The following is a 19,827-nucleotide window of genomic DNA, read 5'->3' as shown; positions in this document are numbered from 1 at the left end:
GCCTACTTTTATCGGGGGTTTTTTTTTACATGACGAATACATTATTTTTATGTATCCAATATATTTATCACGTACGTGTTCATATCTATAAATTATGTATAAATAGCTAATCTGTCTGGCAACAAGACGGATAAACTATTTTTTCCATGTGGCATGAATTAAATAAAAATAAAAATAAAAAACAAACAACAAATATCTAATAAATATTAATATAAGAATGGACTATTGGTTAGCACCTCTGCCTCAAAGTTTTTCAGGTGCTCTTGCATCCTCCCACATTCCAAAAACATGCGAGGCTCTAAATTAAAATTAAGAGAATGTAAGTGCTTTATATGCCCTGTGAATGGCTAACTGGCTGCTCTGGAAAAAGAGTTTTGTGATGCTAGCAACATTTTAGGTTGTTGTGACAATAAAGACCCACACAGCAATCTTTTTTTGTTTTGTTTTGTTTTTTTTTACACATGAAAACAACAAGACACAAAGTGGACACGTAAGGATCTTTGGCGTCTGTAGGCACGATGACATCTCACGGTCATCATCCAGACTTACTTCCCGGCTTGTGCGTCAGGCATTGTTCAAGTCAAAATAATGTTCAGTGTCGGCGTGGTCGCTGCTGGCCCCCCGTTGTGGTGGTTGGGGTGGTGATGTAGAGAGGTGGCTGGGGCTGCCGCAGAAACGGGGTGCGCTTCAGGTTATTCGTCTGGGCTGCGGGGATGTCCGAGTTTGGGCCTGTCAAGGAAGAACGGGGGATAAACTTCTCAACAAAAAAAAAAACAAAAAAAAAAGGAGCATAGTTGTTTTGTTGTCTGCTTTCCATTTGATTTTCAACCTCTCAAACTAAGAACCAACAGGCTGTTGACGTACCTGCTTGCTGGGTGCCAATCGGTACCCTGACTTTGGCAAGAGGCGGGACTGCTCTGAAGTAGGGGCGGAGCATGGGGACCTGGCACTGACCACTGATGTGGAGGTGAGCGTCTGATGTGCTGTCCAAGGGGCGCAACCTTGCAGCAACGGTCGTTTTGGACTGAGGCACCTGCACGTGAGAAGTGGGTGAAGAGTCAGTGTGACAAATGTATGCTTATGCTAATGAGGCAGTTTGATGAGTTCACTCACTGCTTGTCCGGTGACCTCAAAAGAGCGCGAGCGCCTCTTCTTGCGGCGCGCTTCAAAGTCGGCATCTTGCGGCGTTTGCTTCTTGCCGGTGAGCTTGTGTTGCCGCGTCCAAGTGGCCTGGAGGGCGGGCCCCTCGCCGGTGCTGCTGGACAGGTTGTCGTCGGAGGTGGCGTGCCGGAGCTCAGGGCTGGACCGTCTGCCGCGCCGCACCGGCAGACCACTTGGGGACGCCTCGCCGCCGAAGGGGCTGCTCTTCTGCTTGGCGGGCTCCGTCGGGGAGGGGGCGGGCGGCAAGCGCAGAGCTTCCACCTCGCGGGCTTTGGAGCGCCGCCGCGCCACCTTCACTGAAATGTTCTGGACGCCTTTGAGGATCTCCTGTCGCTCTTCTACAAACAGAAAAGTTTATTGGGAATTGTTTTTAAGGCCCGCCTGGCAAACGGGTGTCTTACCATTTCGTGAGAAGGGGGTGTCGGCACTCGCCTCACTGCTTTCGGGCGATGAATCCGGTTGGCTGCTCACGCTGTGGCTGAGGTGAGTGTAGCTCAGCGAGCTCACCGGAGCCAGCGGTTGCAGCTGCACAAATAGATGGCGCCATTGCGATCAGACAACAACCACAATAATAATAATAATACTACGATAATTTCACTCACTTCTCTGTTGCCCTTCCCGTTGATGCGTATGGGAGGAGGCGTCATTATAGCCGATATTTTCATGTGTCGCGCATGAGCGATGTTTTTGAAAACTCTGTCGCTGTCCCTGACATAAGAGAGAAAAACAAAAACAGTTGTCGGAGTTGTGGTCACGTTCTTACCATCCTCGTCAAATATGTCCTCACTGTTCATGTTCGGGTAGAATGGGGGGCAACGTGTGGCGGCGAAGTTTGACGTGTCCTCGTCTTTCGTCGGGGCGTACGCAGTCCTGGTCCGAGTCCACGTCTTGCGCGGTGTCGCGAGCCTGAGGAGGCAGGCCAATCTTGGGTAGGGAGCCCCCCTGGAAACGTCGGGGAATACTTCATATTATAGGAAAACACTTGAGGTTCAGTGGCTCATGCGTTAGGACCTGCACATGGCTTGGGTCACTGCTTTTGTCCTGTCCTGTTCTGTCCTCTCCTGTCTCTTTTTTTTCCCCCCCCTCATTCATCATTTAGATTATCTAAGACGATTTCAGGTCCATGTTAACAGTGGTTCATGCATTAAGACGGACCAGCTTTAGCTTTCTGCTCCTGTCCTGTCCTGTCCTGTCCTGTCCCAGACAGGCCGATTTTAGGTAGGGAGCACCCAGGGAAACATGCGGTTTACTTTATATTATAGGAAAATACTTCAGGTTCAGTGGCTCATGCGTTGGGACCTGCACATGGCTTGGGTCCTTTGTCCTGTCCCGTCCTGTCTCTTTTTTTTTTTTTTGTTCCTACTTATTCATCATTCAGAGTATCCCAGAAGTTCAGGTTCATGTTGACAGTGGTTCATGCATTAAGATCTGAGCAGCCTTGGCTTGCTGCTCCTGTCCTGTCCTGTCCTGTCCTCTCCTGTCCTGTTCCGGCGGAAAGGCCGATCTTGAGTTCCAGTGAAGACTTCAGCTTCCCACCCACATATTGTAGGACGCCAGTGGCTCAGCTGTAAGGGCCTCTTGTCCTATCTTGTCCTCTCTTGTCCTAGGCATGTCTACAAATAAGCTCAAGAAGAAGTTTTCTTTCATTTATCCGTTTTTGGATGTACCTTAAAGGTGTGTCGGGTGGTCACCTTATCCAGAGCCACGGCCCGGTCCAGTTTCCTCTCGTCCCGTTCTCTGGTGTACATCTCATAGAGCTCCTGTAGGTGGAGCGGAACGAGCAGACTGTGCTCTAGAGAGGGAACACGTCAGTTCGCCGTCCATGAGCAATCCGGGTGGCGGTACAGGATTCGCTACTAACCATCAATGAACTGCCGCTGCTGCTGGATGAGCTCGTCGCAAAGATGCCGGTGCATCTCAAAGCGGCGGACCACAAAGTTCTTCTGGCGGATCACGTTGTCCTTCAGCAGAGCGTGCGACTGCATCTCGGCATTCTCGATCTCCAGCTCGTGGACCTTGCACAGGAGGCCCAGGACCTCGCGTTGCTCGTCTGAGCTCACTTGCCGGGGTAGCAGCTCCTCCAGTTGCCGGGCCTGGTCGCGGAGCTCCAGGAAGCGGCGCTCCAGCAGCGCCTTCGGACAGAATAGGGAAACTCCCGTCGGATCGCTACGCAGACGATACGCCGTAAACTTTGCTATTATGATCCTCGAACAAACTTTAGGCCAACAAGAAGATATGACGAAGTACATGGTTTTCATTGATCTTGAAAAGAGTGGTTGACAAAGTGGAGACCTTCTGTTTGTGGAGCTTCTTCTGCTCCGTCATGAGGGCCACCAGGTTCTCTCTGGCCACGCCCACCTCCTCCGTCTCGGTGACGTCCGGCGGAGACTCCGGCGAGTCAGAGTCCTTCTCGCTGTCGTCCTTGCTGGTGCTCTCCTTTCGCTTTTCCGCGCGCCACTTCCGCCGTTGCCTGCTCCGTTCGTGCTCCCAGCTGCAGATGAAGACGACATGAACAACCTGAACGGGCGACAGATTCTCTATTTGAAGACCGACTCTGCGATGGTGAGCAGCTGTTTGGAGGTGTCCGTCTGGATCTCCGTGTTGCTGGTCTCCAGCTCCATCAGGTTCCTGCGGATATCCATCTGCTGGCGGAAGGCGTCCAGGAGCTGCTCCCTCAGCTGGTCCATTTCAGCTCGACCATGCTGGCAGGAGTGCGCTTGGACCTCGGCTGGGAGAGGATGATATACTGAATATTAAAACCGTGACTCTTTTCAGATTATGACACTGTGATCTGCGGCGAAGGTAGTGAGCAGGTGAAAGTCAACCTCGAGAGGTGGAGATTTATGGATTTGGCTAGGGAAGACTTGCAGATAGCTGAAGTTAGCCAAAAGGGAAACAGGAAAATCCGTCAGATAAATTTGGCGTAAGGACTCCGAGGTCGGGCGGCTTCACCCTGGACATGGCGGATGTCGGTCCTGTCGGAGGCCAGCTGGCGGCTCGCCTGGTCGGCGATCTTCTTCTTGAGTCGCTCGATCTCGCAGCGGAGGTCCGAGATGATGTTGGTGTACTGAGCGATATGGTAGGACACGTTGATTAGGTTCTTCTTCACCTGCGGCAAAAACAACCATATTTTTTTTAGGGGGAGGGGGCGACAATAATTATCAGTCATTGTTTTTATTAATATTATTATTATTTTTATAAATAATAACCTGTATGAATCAGGTAAGAAATCAAGACTATTTCGTGCAGTTGACTAGTTTTCAAAGAAATGGAGGCCATAATAGTGTTTAGAGTGCAGTACTTTGAGCAACCAAGAGAGGGTAGTCCTGCTCAATTAATGTAAACTGGTTTGCTAGCCAAAGATACAGCAAGTTACAATATAACTTAATTTTTGCTGTTCTATGAAGCTCTAAAAAATATATATTATATATATATATTATTTTTATATTTTTGCATTTTTTGATAAAGCCCTTGTGTCTCTTGTTTTAAATTAATTTATTCACTTTTACTTTTTATGAGGAAATTATTTTTTTAAATAAATATTTTTCAGATAATCCTTTTTTTAAATGTGCTTTTTTTTATGTAGCCTTTTATTTGACTTTTTAATTCATTTACGTAATTAATTTTTTATGAACCCAACTAGGCTTTCAATTATTGAATCACGTTGCTTGAAAAGGCAACTCAACAAAAAAGGCAGCTGAAATTTTTGAAAAATAAAAGAAAATATTGTATTTTAAATACAAAGAAATACGATATTTTTATCAGCTCACCCGCGTGCGAATACTTTTGGCACGATCGGCGTATGTCAGCGTGTTGCGGGACTCCTCAAAGGCTACGGAGGCGGGACTGATGTGGGCGATCATGACGGTCCGGCTGTTCCCCCGTAAAGAGTCCTGTCAATCAGAGATATCATAAATCAACAGAATCCTCCACCAGTGATCCATAGTGATCAATACCTTAAGCAGTCTGGTCAGCTTGCTGTCTCGATAGTTGATGTACTTGTTGCCGTTCTTGTCGCTCAGCGCGTTGATGCAGTTGCCCAACGCCAGGAGGGAGCGGTTGATGTGGGCGCCCTCTTTCAACCTCTGACCTCGATTCTGGGTCTGATTGACACGTGGATTTGAGGACTGAAATCCATCACAATCTTCCATCCATCCTTTATTCGCACATACGCAGCAGACACACCTGTGCTGCTCGTTCAGAGCCGGCCAGGTCGATCATGAAGAGGCGGGCGAAGCGCACTTCCTGCAGGACGTCCCGGCAGCGACTCTGCTGCTTGACGGCCACCTGCAACACGGCGTGAGAGCGCGACGACGTCTGGTTGGCGGCCGTGGGCTCCTGCGTACGCTGCTTGTTGCCCTTCATCAGCAGCTCCATGATCTGTGGCACATATACAGTTATTAGTTGTGTTGATTGTGCGCCGTGGGTATTGAAAATGACGAGGGACGACCTCTTGAGCGTTAATGGTGGACACTTCAGTGATGCCCGCCACCTGAATCTCTCCTTTGGCATCCTCTCTGAGGTCCAAAAAGCCCGAAGATGGATTCAGCAAATCCCGAATCATCTCGTTGTAGATCTAAAATGATGTTGATAGTGAAGAAAATCATAGAGCGAAATAGATACTGTGAAATAAGGTTGCTACGTTTTTCTCATTATATTAAGACTATAGTTTCGTAATAGTGAACCTTTTTGCTTGAGAAAAAAAATACTGTTTTGATAAAAAGTTAACTTTATTCTTGTAAGAATTTTTTTTTCTTCCCCATATTACAATTAATTTTGCTTCTCCGAAGTAAGACTCTTTGTTCAGATAAAGATGCACCTTTATTTTCATAAAATTACATTTTTCTTTTTATCTTGATAACTTAGGAATTTATTTTCATCAGATTATAATTTTTATCTCAGAACAATATTGCCTCGTTCCAATAGGAGTCCGACTTTTTATCTTGAAAATATTTTCATCTAAAAAGAATACCTTTATGATCGATCACGAGATTCCACCTTTCAAAAAAAAAAAAAAAAAAAAAAACTTTTTTTTTTAAATAAAAAGAATTCATACCAAAAAAAAAAAAAAGTCTCTCCTGCGCTTGTCTGGCAACCAGTCCAGGGTGTCCCCCGCCTACTGCCCAAAGCCTACCTGAGATAGGCTCCAGCACCCCCCGCGACCCTTATGAGGAATAAGAGGTCAAAAAAATGGATGAATTGATGGACTTTGCTCTCATAAAATGACGGCTTGTTAAAAAAAAAAAAAAAAAAAGTACTAAGTTACTCTTTTAAAGTTAGAAAATAATATATGTACGTTAACCTGTGGGTCCGTAGGCAAACACAGTGACATTATTATTAGTATTATTATTATTTTCAATAGGACTGAAATTTACTTTATCTAAAAATACAGTTTTATTCTTATTAGATCATCTCCTTTTATTATTGTTATTTTTAATTCTGGAATATATGCTTTACCTTTAAAAATTGAAAAAAATATGAGTTTATTCTTATCAGATTACAAATTTTAAAGTAAATAAATATAGGGGGGAAAAAAAGACAATTCTCATCAGATAATTTTCAAATACAAACAAAAAAAAATCTACAATAAGCATTACTTTATTCTCATCAGATTATAATTTTAATCTAAAAAAAAATAAATCTTGAAAAACATAACTTTTATTGGACGATTCCAATATTTAAAATCTCGATATCTAGAAAAAAAATCACTTTATTCTTGTAGAAGCACAAATCTAAAAAAATAAATTAATAAAATAAAAAATATATATTACATTAAAATAGCTACTTTTGTTCAGTAATATGACTTTAAACATGCAAGATTATAACTTGATTATTTTTGTATGTAGACTGTGCTACTTTTTTTTTCCTCAGTGTGGCCATTATACCCCTGTGAAATGGGTGAATGTGACTGTTTAAATACATAGACATCATCATCCATTTATGTTACTGTCTGGTGGCAGTAAAAAAAAAAAAAAAAAAAAAAAACCTTTCAAGCTCTTTACTGCCTGGAAACAGCAGCCTTGTCTAGAAACATCTGTGCACACAACACACAAGCGAGGTTTTCAATAACACACTTTTCAATAACGAGCGCCTAATGACAGCCGCACAATGAAAAGACATTTCAATGGATGCAGACGACGACGACGCCTCTCAATGGGAGCAATCATCTGTTCAGGGAAAAATGACACGCAGCCTTCTGCTGAAGGCTGATTGCCATTTATACTCGATATATCAGTAAATGTCTTCATTTGTTCCACTCCCTTCCACTTTGAATGCACTCTATTGCAAACAAAAGTATGCGGACACACTTATTCATTTGCTTATTATTGTTAGCTTGTGTGGAAATGAAACTACACCTCCAGATAAGACATGGAGACGGTGTACATCATGTCGTCACTGGTTTCCTCGATGGCCCGGAACAGGTCATTGAGAGTGCGGACGTAGATGCCGGGCTCCTTGTCGGTACCTAGCATGGTGTACGTTTTCCCGCAACCTGGACAATACCCACAGAAAAAAAAAGAAAAAAAAAAAAAGTTTCAGCTCTGTACGGGACTGTCTCAGAAAATTAGAATATCGTGATAAAGTCCATTATTTTCTGTAATGCAATTAAATAAGCAAAAATGCCAAACATTCTGGATTCATGACAAATCGACTGAAATATTGCAAGCCTTATATTGTTGTAATAATTCTGATTATGGGATTTTTTTATTATTTTTTTTTACTTGGTTTGAGGAAATATTCTAATATTTTGAGATTGGATATTTGAGTTTTCTTAAAGCTGTAAGCCATAATCAGCAATATTAAAATAATGAAAAGGCTTGCAATATTTGAGTTGATTTGTAATGAATCCAGAATGTTTGGCGTTTTTGCTTATTTAATTGCATTTCAGAAAATAATGGAATTTATCACAATATTCAAATTTTCTGAGACAGCCCTGTAAATACTGCATTGGAATGAAAAGTGGAGCTGTATGCTGACCTGTGGGTCCGTAAGCGAACACGGTGGCGTTGTAGCCTGAGATAAGACCCTCGATCAGATCCTTGGTGGTGGCACGGTACACCTCCTCCTGCACAAACGTTTGGCTGCTGGAATAAACTCTGATATTTGCGTCCATTTTCTGGGGTGGCTAACCTGACTGGCTGAGTAATCAAAGGCAACGTCAAACACGTAAGTTTTTTCCCTGGAGCGGTTGGCTCGCAGGACGTCGTCAGGATCCTCCATGGGGTCCATCAGGATCACCATCTAGTGAGGGGAGACAACTGGCTTTATTTAGGAGCTGAATTTTTTAAACGTTCAAACGAACACTGGAAATCACAACAATGACCCCAAAATGTCCGCTTCAAAGCAAAATGGCTGACTTTTTTTTTTTTTTTGTTCTACTCATGAGCGACATGTTTACCAAATTTCATGTTCGCAGGGAAACGCGGCCTTGCCGTGACCAACCTAAAATTGTTTCCAGTCAAAGTGAGCATAATACGAGTGGTCGTCTCATTCTAAGTGCAACGCATCATGACAGGCAACCTGAGGACGTCACACGGTTGTTTTGGTAACGCTACACACACACAAACACACGCACGTGCACACGCAAAAGGCGTGATGATGCAAAGTTTCCAAATTTAGCTCGCGGCTGATGTACTGTATAGGCGAGGGGCTGTCGAGGGTGTTGATAACACCCATCTGTCGTTGATTGAGTTGCAGAAGCTTCCGTAGCTCCGCCTACCAAACAACAGCTGTTAAGTAAGCGCTTGAACGTCAGCACTTTTTGTCAGATAGAAAAAAAAAAAAAAACAGTTTTTGTTTCACGCAACAATGAGGAGAAATTGCACAGTGCAAACACATTATTATTATTATTTGAAACCCCAACTCAAGCTTGAAGCCCCCAATTTGAAAACCTTGTCTTTAAAACCCAATTTGACACATACAATCCGGGCTGGAAAATCCCCTCATTTTAAACCCTAATGCTCGAAACTCTAATTCCTGGCTTTAAAACCCTAATTTTGAACTCTAACCCCATCTTGAACCGATACTTTGAAACTTCAACCCTTGTCTGAAAACCTAATCTGGTCTTGAAAGCCTAATATGAAACCCTAACCCTGGTTTGAAACCATAATAAACTCTAAATTTGGCTTGAACCCACAGTCCTGGCTTTGAAACCCTACATTAAAACCCAAACCTCGACTTGAAACCCTACTCCTGTCTTGAAACACAAATCCTAACTTGAAACCAAATTTAAATGACTAATATTTGCTTCAAACTCTAATTTGAAACCCTATTTCAGGTTTACCGTCTTTAATATTCCTCAAGCGCTTGTTGTTGGCACCGCAGACAACAACAACAACAGTAACAGCTCACTGACCTACGTTTCACCTCTTTTGTCTAATCGGCTGATTGGCTTTTGGAAGGGCATCGTGAGGTAACGCTTGTCATAAATTGGGGCCAAACAGGAACAGCCACATGTGGATTAGGGTTTGTAACAACAAGATTTTAGCCTTCATTTCCAGATGTAGGCTTTAAAATTGAGATTTCAAAAGAGGGGTTGGGTTTTCTACTACCCTAATCCAGTCTTAAAACCCCAACTTGAAAGCCTGACTTGATCTTGAAACCCTAATTTAATACACTAACCTTTGCTTGAAACCCTAATGTGAAACCCCAATCCTGTCTCAAAACCTTATTTTGAAACCGCAACCAAGGCTTGAAACCTTAATTCAAAACTTCAAATCTGATTTTTGATGCCCAATATTCTAGCTCCCGCAATTTAGTAACTTAACGCCGACAACAACATGAGTTGGATTTTTATTTTTTACACCTAATTGATTCAGTCAACTCCTGTCGAGATGTTCTTTCACGCACACAAAAGGTCGAAACCGACGTACGTCATCGTTCACGACTTTATTGCTCACGTTTGTGTGTCGTCTTTATGGCGCCGGCCTCCAAGGTCGCGGGGTCATCCGCTTTTTCTAAGCGTGTGCCGGCAAGATTAAGACGAGCGCTTTTGTATGCATCCGTCGGCGTGTGTGCGCACATGCGTATCTCTCTGCGAGCCGCGTCCATCTGTCGTCTTATGACTCAGATGCCATGGAGACGGCATGTTTTCTGCGAAATGTGCAAATGTGCACAACGCGCGGAAGTTGGAGACGCTGAATGATGATTGGTAGCATGGCGGAATAGTGGTTAGCTTGTGCCCCTTCTTGGCACCAGCATCGCCGATATGTCGAAGTTCTTCTTCACATATTTCAAAAACATGCTTGTTAGGTTCACTGAAGACTAAATTTAGGGGTACTCAACGTTTACAAAGAAAATGTGCGCTGTCAAAGTCGTCCGGACTGCTCAAGCAGAGCTAGCAAAGCTAGCTAGCCTGTTGTGCCACATGCTTAAGTGTTTTTCACAGCGTTATGAAACATCACGTTATTGATCTAAGCTGTTGAACAAGTAACAGAGAATAAAATCAACAACAAATTGTTTTGCACTTGACATCATGTAATGTTTACAAAGAAAATGTGAGATGTCAAAGCACTGCTACGGCCGAGCTAGCTAGCCTGCTAGCCTGCCGCGCCACTTGCTGAGGTGTTTTGCCTCCAGTACTTTTACTTAAACCTCATATTATCAATATGAGATGCTAAACTTACAACCAGGAATAAAACAAATATTGTTTTGCATTGACGTCACATTGTCATTACCACAAGGGTGGAAAGAAGACTGTGTGTGTTAGCTTAGCGGAAATTGTTACCTTCATAAGCTCAATTCCTTTTTCATTGTTTGTCATTATAACACATGTGAATAGGTTTCAAAAACTCTATTCAGCAGTGTGTTTAAAAATATAAATTACATTTTTTCGCCCCCACCCTCCCCCCAAGTTTTTTGCAGAAAAACCCATGGCACCAAAGCGCTATAATAATTGGCATCAAGGAAGTATGTATAACTGAAACATCTGCACTCGAGACTAATATCTTTCTATGCTGATGTCTGATACATTTTTTTTTTAATGAAATCATCTTTAATATTTTTGAGTAATGTAAAATAAGTTTGATATCAACATATTTTGGGATTACATCTTGGGGTAGATGTGCAGTTTAAGCCACCAGTATGGGCAATTATAAGAACATCTTGGGGTTCTGTCAATTACATTTTTTTTTTCTTCAAATTTGTTATAAGGTTTTCCTGTAGCGGCAATTACACCAGGACAAACTAGTGTAGCGCGCTTGACTTTTTGTTTTCTCTCATCTGCTTTTGAAAGGTTATCTACTCTTTTTTTCCCTAAAACAAAAGGGCACAAGCATAGAAAGCGTGACGTTTGCCATCGTCGACCTTTTTCCGAAATGCAACCACAACGTCGGAAAGTTATCGGCTATCCGTTAGAAAGGTTGCCAGCTGCCCTCTGTGCGCCCCGACAATGCCAGCCGGGATCTCCTTTCAGGTGCAGTGTCGTCTCGCCGCTGTTATACGAGACGTCTGCCTTGGCACTTTCCTAACCGCTGCACGGATCACAAGGAGTCCACACTGACATTGTGAAAAGTCACAACTATGCCAACTAAATTGGAAAGATTCATTGCAAGGCAGAATCTACATGGAGCTCATTGTGATAAATGCACGTGCTCCTCATCCATGTGGGCCGAACCTGTGCTTTACCAAAGTGCCACTACAATCCCGAGCCCCCTTCAGGGTCCCACTCAGGGGCTCTTAACTCATTCACTCGCCGCCATTTTCACATTTCGCAATCCCGTTGGCTCCCGGCTGTTTTACTGGATTTTGACTGATTTTGCAAGGCCCACAGAATATTGTGTTCTATTGCTATAAAAGCATGGAACCTACCAAAAGAAAGATTAAAGTCTCTTCTTTCATCAGGAAAAAAAAAGTATGCCTCTATCGGTTTCCGTTTTGCAGCAATTAGCATTAGAAGAGAGCTAAGTTTCATCAGTTTTCACAAATCTATTTAAAATTCTCAGTAATTGAGCTTTTTTTCTAGATGGCCCTGGTTGATCTCATTTGCTCTGCTGCTACCTGCTGGCCGTTTGTGTAATAACTACCATTTCTGCAACCGTTCTTTGCAGTTGAGAGGCTGCATCAAAGCCTTCTGTATGCTCTAGCATAAAAAAAAAAAAAAAAAAAAAAAAAAAAAAACCTATAAATAAGTCTTTGGGACACTTAGATTATAAAAAAAACGTATTTACACGTTATTGGGAGCAAATGAGTTAAAATGGTGGCAGGTGAACACGGACAATATTTTAAAAAAAATATTGTTCCAATGGTCAGCAAAATGGTTCACAGAATCACCTTGGTCTAATTTGCTGCCGAGCGTAGGAAAGCGTAACCCGAGTCCAAGTGGTTTACGTGTAATCTGGCCTAAAGGACATTCAAACGGCGCAGAATAACCCTCTTTAGATGAGATAAAGAGCACAGTGAGATTATCCACTTTCGCAGCTCAGACTGGCTATTTGCGTCCACTTAGGAGGAAAAAAAAGAGCGACTATTGGCTTTGTGTACCCTCTCTCGGCTTGCTCCTGCACCACCTCGTCAAACATTCATATAAAAAAAAAGAAAAAAAAGTAAATAGCCGGAACACCATGTCCTCCTTTTCTCTATCCATTAGGAAGTTATTGGGAAGGGTTTTAACTAGGTCACCAAGAGTCAAGTTGTGCCACCTGAAGATTTTTTTTTTTTTTTTTTTTGAAACAACCTTGTTAGTAAAGCACACAGCACTGAGATGTTCTTTTCTTGTCATTACGAGGAGCTCCATTATCCGCCATGATGGGGCTCTCACTATGAAAGGATAACTACGGAACATCCGCCGTAACCGCTGATACATTTACACGACAGCTTACAGTGACCCGAGCAGATGGAAAATGTAAATGGAAAAAATAATACACCACCTAAGCAAATTAAATAAAAGATAAAATGAGAAATGTTTAAAAAATAATAATTAAAAAATGCAAACATGCAATAAGCAAAATAAGCAATACAAATAAATGATGAATTAAAATACAATAAATATTCATCCATAAAATTGTCCATAAAATGAATAATAACAAAATGAAATAAACATATCGGAAACAAAAATTACATATGAAAAAGCAAAAATAATGCAAAAAAAATGTAGCCTACAAATAATAGAAAATAAACAATTAAAAAATATATAAAATATATAAAATAATAATAATAGAACAAAATAAATAACAGAAAAAATCAAAAATAAAAATAAGAAACAATAATATCCATCCATCAATTTTCAACAGTTTTACAAATACAATAAATATTAAAATAATTGAACCATAACAAAACAAAAACGAAAAAAAAAAAAAAAGTACGCTCGCAAGTGAGGAGGCAGGACTACAGAGCAACAAGAAGAAGAAGAAGAAGAAGAAGAAGAAGAAGAAACAACAACAAACAATGGCCCTGACCTTGTCTGGGTGTCTCCATGGCGACAAGACCCGGGCCATAAACCCTCCCCCTCTCTGTGCCACTGTCAAAGCCTGAGGACCAGTTCAACAAGCTTTCAAAAACACCATAAGCGTGTATGGAGTGGCAATGTGATCAGATCACCGTCCCGCTGGTGAAGCAGCATGTGGCTCACCAAAGTTACTGTATCTCTGAGTGCCTCGTTTAGACTAACTATGTTTATTTAATCCCAAATACAAACTTTTGTACGTTTTCAACACCGCGAATACGTTTCGTATTCCCTCATTCATAAATCTTTGCGATTACGACATCCCGGCAACAGTTGCAGACTGAGCGGCGGTTTTATGCTAGCAGGTGGCAAGGAGGCTTAATCAACCTGAGCCGCAAGACGTCCAATCAGCTCATTTTGTCGTCGTGCTCTCTGCCAAGACAGCAAGATCGAGTGCGACCCCCCCCCCCTCGCCCCCCCGCTAGCACCCCACCCTAATCTGTCTGAGCGCTACCTGCACGCCATATGGTCCTCAAGAGCCACGTGGACTTTGTAAACGGACCTGAGGTGTCAAGTTTGGAAAGGGTGTGGACAAAAGTATGAGTGTAATATACAAGGTCACATTATATTCAACTTTGATCATAAGCAAAACTCCAACACATTGAAATGAATGAAAATGCGATTAAATTAACCCATTCAAGCTTCAAAGCATTTTTGTATTTTTTTTTTAATAATTTTTTTAGCACTAAAAATATACATTGACATAATTCAATACTAGGGGTGTTAAAAAAAAATCGATTCGGCGATATATCGCGATACTACATCGCGCGATTCTCGAATCGATTCAATAATAGGCAAAATCGATTTTTTTTATTTTTTTTTATTATTATTTTTTTTTTAAGGATTCACACCTTAAGCATGGAAGAATGTTATATGAACGGAACATTAAGCCTTAATATTTTATTTTAATGCTGTTTAAACATGAAACAGATTACAACCTCTATAAGACTGAAATTTCAGATAAATAAATAATACATTTTCATATAAATCTTACACTCTACAAGCTTACTGATTAGTATTTTCTAAATTTGAATGAAAAAAAATCGCAACAATCGACTTATAAATTCGTATCGGGATTAATCGGTATCGAATCGAATCGTGACCTGTGAATCGTGATACGAATCGAATCGTCAGGTACGAGGCAATTCACACCCCTATTCAATACAGTGCCATTGTTAAATGTATTATTCAATCAACATTGTGCTGCTCCTTCTGATGTACGCACCTTGGCCACCTGGGGGCAGTATAATACCGACAGAGCGTTGTTAGATCATCGATGGGGTTTTACATTGTTGGTTAGCATTATGCTAAACCTACTGTCATAAGGCAAAGATATGTGATTTGCTTAAATTTTTAATTTTTAAATACATAACATAACTTTCTTTTTTTTATGTCTAGTTAGGCAGTAAACGCCGACTGAAAGAATTAAATAGCTTGAAAGTTTTTTTGGAAGTTTTTTCCACTAACTGCCAAGTCACTGCTAGTTGTGAAGTGAGTTGAGTTCACTGCCACCATTCAGTGCTTAATCTCAAATTTTTGCTCTCAAGTCAAAGCAAAAAAATAAATAAAATCGACCGACTGACAGCTTTTATCTTAAAAACTCATTAGTTGGGTCACTTGTATTATAAGACACCACTGTATGATGGATTACTTTTGTCATATTTAATAAATTGAGGTGGAAGAAAAAGTAGCAACTGCATGCTTTGAATTTTCTGTATGCGGTCAAAGTTTGGACACCCCTACAAACACGGGTTGCATAATCCCGCAACAGGTCTGCAATGTTGTCGTTGTGACCCTCCCCTCTATCCTCTCCATTCATACAATCGCGCCACCGTAAACCCTTCTCAAGACGGATCCCCATAATCCCCCACTGCGCCGCTAACTAGCATAAGTAGCGTAAACCGCGCGTCGTGAACCCTCTCCTAGTAAGCAAACATTGCGGTTTTAATGAGGGTTAGCGTGCACGTGGGAGCGGTGTCAGCACCGACGGGGGCTCGTTCCGTTTGTTGTTGATGATGATGATGATGTCATGGTGCTTAAGTTGCTTGGGGGCGTCGCTCTAATTGAATTACAAACCAGGATGCGGACAAGCAAACAGGTCTGATCCCGAGAGGAGGCGGGATTATCTCTGTCTGGAAGTGCTCTCCAGACCGCAAGATGATGATGAGGATATCAAGAGACTCCACAACAAGCCCAGAGTTGAAGGTGGTTTGGAAACGCCCCATTTGATGATGTCACCATGTCAACCGTCGCCATGCCCGACGCCGTTACTCGACTCGCGCCAGTCATGACGCTCATTAGCGCTGTTAAACGAGGCCCGCCGGGGGGGATGGCGTCAAATTGACGACACGGCAGCTCCAGTTGCGCCTTGTTCTTGTGTGGTGATAGTGTAGCGGTTCAAATAGTTTACACCTGGTAGGAGTTCCCAGGGAAGAGACAACTCGGCACCAAAATTCATTTTGGCAGATTCTAGGAGTCCTAAAAATATTTTGGAAATTCAGCCCCTGAAACCAGTTTTACTTAGCAACATAAAAGCGGTTTGTTTATCATGTGGTAACCCACAAAAAACGCCTCAAGAAGCCATGCCTGAAAAAGTCACGTGATGTCCACCATTTTGTTTCGAAGTTGCCATTTTAGACGTCAATTTGGTCGTTTCCAGGGGTCCTAAAAATATTTCGAAAATTCAGCCCCTGAAACTAATTTTACTTCGCAACATAAAACTTGATCGGTTTGTTTATCATGAGTTGACCCACAAAAAAAAGGCTCAAGAAGATATGCCTAACAAGACACATGATGTCCACCATTTTGTTTGGAAGTGGCCATTTTAGATGTCAATTTGGTCGTTTCCAGGGCTCCAAAAATATTTTGAAATTCAGCTCCTGAAATCAGTTTTACTTAGCAACACTAAACTTGGTCAGTTTGCTTTTCATGCGTTGACCCACAAAAAGCCTCAAGAAGCCATGCCTGAAAAGACACGTGATGTCCACCATTTTGTTTCAAATTGGCAGTTTTAGTGTTAACTTGATCATTTCAAAACTCCACAAATTATTTTTTTTTTAAATTCAGCCCCCAAAGCCTGTTTAACTTAGCAACATGAAATTTGGTCGGCACGTCTATCATGAGCGGATCCACAAAATGTCTACAGAAGCCATGTCCGAAAACGCACAGGAAGTCAGCCATTTTATTTGAAAGCCGCCCCTTTAGTCTCATTTTGCCACCCGCACTGCATGATTTTTCACTTGCCACAGAACGTGACACTTGAGGTCGAGGCTGACATCTTATCCTCACGCCGTAAGATGACCCCCCCCCCCCCCCACACACACACACACACACACATACATACATATTCGATCAAAGCTCAATGCTCTCACCTGCTCATCCAGCCTGTGCGCCACGATGGTCGCCGCCTCCTCGTGCTCGCCATCGCTGAGGGGACGAATCCTCAAGGCCACCTGCACCGGGTCAAGCACACATTTCAAATAAACACAGTATAGTGTACAAGGTCATAAAAATATTCAATGGTAGCTGCCGGGTTTTTATTATTATTATTTTTTTAAGAAGACCTTGGCAGCATGTGGCTCGTCAACCAAGGTTAGGGCTGCTCTTTATGAAGAAAATATTAATCACGATTATTTTGGGATAATAATTGAAAACACGATTAGGTCGATCTTTTATTTTTTGGTACAGGTTAGGTTATTTTATATGCTTAACTGTAAACCGTTTGCATTCATGAGACGACTCGATGTTCAGTCTAATGAGAGCTAATAATGACGTCGGTTTAAATTAGACAGGTATTTATTTATTAACCGTGTGTTTATAAATATGTGGTGTCATCCTACTTGTGGTCAGTAGAAAGTGTGTTGGGACAAGAGAGGCTCAGTTACGACTGAAACAAGCGTTTCAATAATTCACAGTAGTGCCATGGCCCGCTGCACAAACCATTAATCATGCTTCTTTTCTTCTTTTTTTTTTATATATATATTTTTTACGATATTTTGTAATTAATTCTCTCTCGTTGTTGCAGTAAAACAATTCTTATTTTTTAATTCTAAAATTAATATTCCATTAGACAACTCTTCATCTATATAAAATTTGGTATTTTACTCATATTTGTTAATTGCAGTAAACCAGCTAACAAATTATATTTAAAAAAAACAAAACAATCGCTAATACATGCTAGCTTCCCACTTGATTAGATGACGTAGGAGTACCTAATGAAGTGTCCCTTTCAAATTTAATCTCTTTCTGAAAAGAGTCAGCAGACGAAATACTGTAAAATAATAATAGGTTATCTAAGTAAAATTACAATTGAAGTTGAGGACTCACTGTGAGTTGGTGCTCCTTCGACTCTCCGGTCTCCTTCATGCTAACTTCGGGTCACTCACAGCCGAGCTTCGAGTGGTGACCGGGACACGTTCGGAGCATCCGACCGGCATGCTGCCCCCCCCCCCGACAAAAAAAACCCTCCCTCCCACCCCCTGACACCTGCAGAGCCTCGCCCTCCCCACCCGGACCTCCTTTTTTTGCCTTCTTTATCGTTGTTCCTTCGCTCCGAGCGTCCGCACTTCCGCCTGGTCCTAGCCGACCCGTGAGCGTCGATGGTCGGCCGCGTGAGGCGCGACTCTCCGGTGCTTGGACCCGGTGCCAGGTACTGAGCTCACCTCACGTCCAGCCTGCTGTTACTTGACTGGAGCTGACTGACTGACTGACTGTTCGTGCGCATGCGTGTGAGCGCGTCTCGGTGCACGCGCATGTAGCCCCTGGAGACGTGGCCACGGTAAACAAGTGACAGTAGTATACCACGTAACGTGCACTTGGCGAAATATTGGGGATTATTATTATTTTTTTTTAAATTATTTTAATAATGTGATAATTTTTTTTTAAAAACTTTTAATAAAATATAAACTGACGTTTGAAGTCATTTTGTAGCGTATTTACATTAACTAATAGGCATAATAATCCAATGTTATTTAAAAAAAAAATATATATATGACGTGTCATTTACGTTTTACTCGAATACATATTTTTGTACCTCCTACAGCTCTTTGTAGACACCTACTGGAAGAAATACTGCATGACCTCTTGGGCCTTTTTGATGTATTTAATTACATCAGCTTTTTAATCAAACAAACTGACCATTTAGAATTAGATAAAAAACATTAATAACATAAATATTTGGGGAGGTGTTCATAGTTGATTTGATGAATGAATTTATTTACATTTTTATAACGTTTAAATTTTGAAAGTTTAGATTACGTGACGTCATACATAAGTAATATTAGACTTTTATTTTGTAATGCTTAAGATAATTTAGCAACATTTTAATGACATACCAACTAATTACTTCAGATTAAAAACTGCTAATACACAGACACATCACGTCTAAACATCAGGGAATTTTTTAAAAAGTTTAAATTTAAACAACATTAAATTAATGTAATATATTGGATTTCATTTGAAATTATAAAAAATATTTTCTGTTCAAATATTAGGGATTTTTGTTGGGTTAATTAACTACTTTAATACCAAAATCCCTGACCACACAAAAACAAAAAAACAAAACAAAACAAAGCTCCAAAACAGCCATACCCGCAATATTAAATATATATGCTTGTAATTGACCATATAACTAATTCATTTGATTTCCATTTTACAAATATAATAAATAAGATATCATTTTAATTCAGTCCAAACACAACACTACTTGGTAAAAAAAATATAAAATAAAAATAAAGTCCAATTAATATTTTTGGAGCTTCTACAACTCTTTGTCGACACCTGCTGGAGGAAATGAAAATTCAAACTAATGAGTAGACTAAAGTGACCCTCATCACTACACTACTGGCAATGAGATAATGAGAGCTTATTTCCCATTAAAACATATGCACAGCCATACTAAAAACAGATTTATTCAACACAAAAAAATGGACACAAACTCTTTTTGGCCACACATCACAGATTTAGGCATCACTCTCATTGCCTGTACAGTGTGACATGCTGAAATAAAACTGCATAAATTATTATTATTATTATTATTACTTATATTAATTATTATTATTATTAGCCAACGCGTTTACCTGAATGTGGTGGTTAAAAGCAGCAGCACAACCGCTTGTGGTGTCGTGCCAAAGGGCAGTTTGAAGTTAGTTGATATGCAAAGAAAAATGTACATTAATGGCCCTTCAGTGAGTAGAAAAACAAAACAAAAATATATTTAAAAATGG

General features: G+C 41.3%; 1 protein-coding gene across 3 annotated transcripts; it reads right to left on the bottom strand.

Moving 5' to 3' along the window:
• Positions 1-582: 582 nt before the first annotated feature.
• Positions 583-18,065, bottom strand: kif19 (kinesin family member 19). 3 transcript variants are annotated; one of them, XM_077502824.1, is made up of 20 exons: positions 17,930-18,065; positions 16,975-17,055; positions 8,293-8,403; positions 8,140-8,227; positions 7,518-7,654; positions 5,612-5,737; positions 5,347-5,541; positions 5,118-5,264; positions 4,932-5,054; positions 4,114-4,270; positions 3,715-3,889; positions 3,454-3,652; positions 3,023-3,293; positions 2,829-2,953; positions 1,949-2,103; positions 1,764-1,869; positions 1,563-1,686; positions 1,114-1,499; positions 865-1,033; positions 583-729 (listed from the first exon to the last, which is right to left on the bottom strand). In XM_077502824.1, the coding sequence occupies exons 1-20, from the start codon at positions 17,966-17,968 to the stop codon at positions 593-595; spliced, it is 3,051 nt and encodes a 1,016-aa protein (XP_077358950.1). In that variant the 5' UTR covers positions 17,969-18,065; the 3' UTR covers positions 583-592. The 3 variants fall into 3 exon arrangements, with proteins under 3 accessions (XP_077358950.1, XP_077358952.1, XP_077358951.1); XM_077502826.1 differs by having other exon boundaries at positions 1,949-2,067; XM_077502825.1 differs by having other exon boundaries at positions 2,853-2,953.
• Positions 18,066-19,827: the final 1,762 nt, after the last annotated feature.

The sequence above is a fragment of the Festucalex cinctus genome, chromosome 17, assembly GCF_051991245.1.
Source record: "Festucalex cinctus isolate MCC-2025b chromosome 17, RoL_Fcin_1.0, whole genome shotgun sequence".
Lineage (NCBI taxonomy): Eukaryota > Metazoa > Chordata > Actinopteri > Syngnathiformes > Syngnathidae > Festucalex > Festucalex cinctus.
The sequence above is the reverse complement of the archived record's forward strand: the minus strand, read 5'-3'. Positions and strand labels throughout refer to the sequence as shown.

Bases quoted from the DNA above. Each gene is read 5' to 3' on its own strand.
- kif19 (XM_077502824.1), bottom strand. From the start codon at position 17,968: ATGAAGGAGACCGGAGAGTCGAAGGAGCACCAACTCACA. The intron at 2,954-3,022 runs GTTAGTAGCGAA...TTCCCTCTCTAG, and splicing joins GCAGCGGCAGTTCATTGATG to AGCACAGTCTGCTCGTTCCG. The intron at 730-864 runs GTACGTCAACAG...CTTCCTTGACAG, and splicing joins GATTGGCACCCAGCAAGCAG to GCCCAAACTCGGACATCCCC.